The sequence below is a fragment of the Psammomys obesus genome, unplaced genomic scaffold (genome assembly GCF_907164565.1).
Source record: "Psammomys obesus unplaced genomic scaffold, mPsaObe1.curated_primary_1811, whole genome shotgun sequence".
Lineage (NCBI taxonomy): Eukaryota > Metazoa > Chordata > Mammalia > Rodentia > Muridae > Psammomys > Psammomys obesus.
Window position 1 is genome coordinate 16,253,539 of NW_026596166.1, and position 1,835 is coordinate 16,255,373.

At 43.4% G+C, this 1,835-nt stretch overlaps 1 protein-coding gene across 1 annotated transcript in view; it reads left to right on the top strand.

Annotated features, from left to right (window-relative positions):
• The first annotated feature begins 352 nt into the window (after window positions 1-352).
• The window catches only part of Fscb (fibrous sheath CABYR binding protein), a 2,523-nt gene continuing 1,040 nt past the window's right edge, over window positions 353-1,835 (top strand). Inside the window, exon 1 of the mRNA XM_055595321.1 lies at window positions 353-1,792. Coding sequence (XP_055451296.1) covers window positions 353-1,792 — 1,440 coding nt within the window. The remainder of the gene's footprint in view (window positions 1,793-1,835) is intronic.

The following is a 1,835-nucleotide window of genomic DNA, read 5'->3' on the forward strand; positions in this document are numbered from 1 at the left end:
AGTAGACACCTCGCTTTGAGCCACTGCTCATGTGAACACTCCAAGTTTAAAACTGCTGGGAATTAACTTCCGGAACTTTGTAAGGAGAAGTGGCTGTGATGTCACAGACCCTTGAGGGAAACTTCTAAAACTGAGATTTGTTCTAACAGAGAGTAAACAAGAAAGATGAAGAGTGAACATGATGGGATCCAACAAGAATGTAGTAGAGAATGCAGTAATTTATGAAATTTTTCCTGAGGTCAATATAAAAACTCAATGAAGGAAGCCAAAGACTTAACCACCTGGTACATTTATGATTCTTAGTGATTAATTATTTGAAGACTGATAAATTTGGATATCGTTGGTCATAGAAATGGAAGAAAGTGATGAACAGCCTATCTCGTTAGGGAAGCAAGAAATTAGAAGGAGAAGGCGACCCAGCCAACCAATGGTAGATAAGTCACAGCAGACTGAAGCAACAGAAAAAAAGAAACCCATGGCTGTACTACAACCTCCTGCCCCCAAAGGTACCTTCAGTATTGATAATATTTCTGGAAGCAAAAGCACCTATCCTGCAAAGGAATATGAGCCTGTAAGACTGTCCTCTCAACTTCAGAAAACTTGGGTGAAGAGAAAGTGTGGCCAGATAGTGACTGACAAATCATTGCAGACAGACACTGCTGTTGAAGAAAAATTGGAAGTCATATTCATTGATAAATCACTTACACTTGAAGAAAACCCAGAAACAGCTCCAGAATTTCCACTGAGTGTTCGAAATGCAGAGATTCCAACAAGCAGAACCTGCACTCATCTTACAGACAGATCTCAGCAGACCAGCTGTACTGGAGACTGGAGTGTGGTGAATATTTGCCCAAAAGCTAAAACAGACAAAGAACAACAGACCTACTTCAGTGAGTTAGAAATTACTGTCATGTCTATGCCAGGTAGCTCTTTGAGTAAATCAAAGGAAGAAGTAATACCTGTTGAAATAAAGGCTTCTCTTGAAATAGATGTACTGTCAACTGAAAAAGTCTCTAATGTCATGATGTCTTTCACTGAAGGGGAGATTTCTGCTGAATTTCAGGCCCTACCAGCTGATGAAGCCACAGCTAAAGCAATGCTCTTCCTTACAGAGGAGATGCCTAGCTTCATACCGTCTCCACTTGAAGAGATCTCTGCAGCTGAGACAGCCACTTCAACTATGAAAGTTGCTGTGAAAATACAGCCTCCATCAAGTGTTGAGCTTCATTCTGTACAGAGCTCCCTTTCAGTGCAAGAGGCTCTTCCACATGAGCCTTCCGATCAACAGAATCCTGAAGATGTTGAGGTGGCTCCTTCAGAACTTTCTACTGAAGTTCTGGTTCCATTCACAGAAGAGGTGCTTGGGAATGTTCAAGCTTCAGCAGTTGAGAGTCTCTGTGAAGAAACCTCGGGTAGTGTAGAACCTACTCCTGGTGATGTGCAACCTCCACCATCTGATGATGCATATAGTGAAGTTCTTTATGGATTACAGTCACCACCAGCTAAGCAGTCAGTAGAAGAGGACTCTGCAGAAGTTGTTCCTTTACTAAATGAGGAACTTCCTACAGATGAGGTCTTTGCAGCAGGTCATCCTCCATCAACAGAAGATGCTCTCAAAGAAGTGCCTCCTGCAGAAGAAGTTCTGCCTCCACCAACTGAAGACGAACCTGAAGAAGAAACCTCTGCAGAAATTCAGGCTCTACCAGCTGAGGAAGCCCCTGGAGAAGAGACTCCTGCAGAAAGTCCACCTCCACAAACTGAGGAGAGCCCTGCAGAAACTTTGCCTCCACCAGCAGAGGAGAACCCTGCAGAAGCTCCATCTCCACCAACTGAGG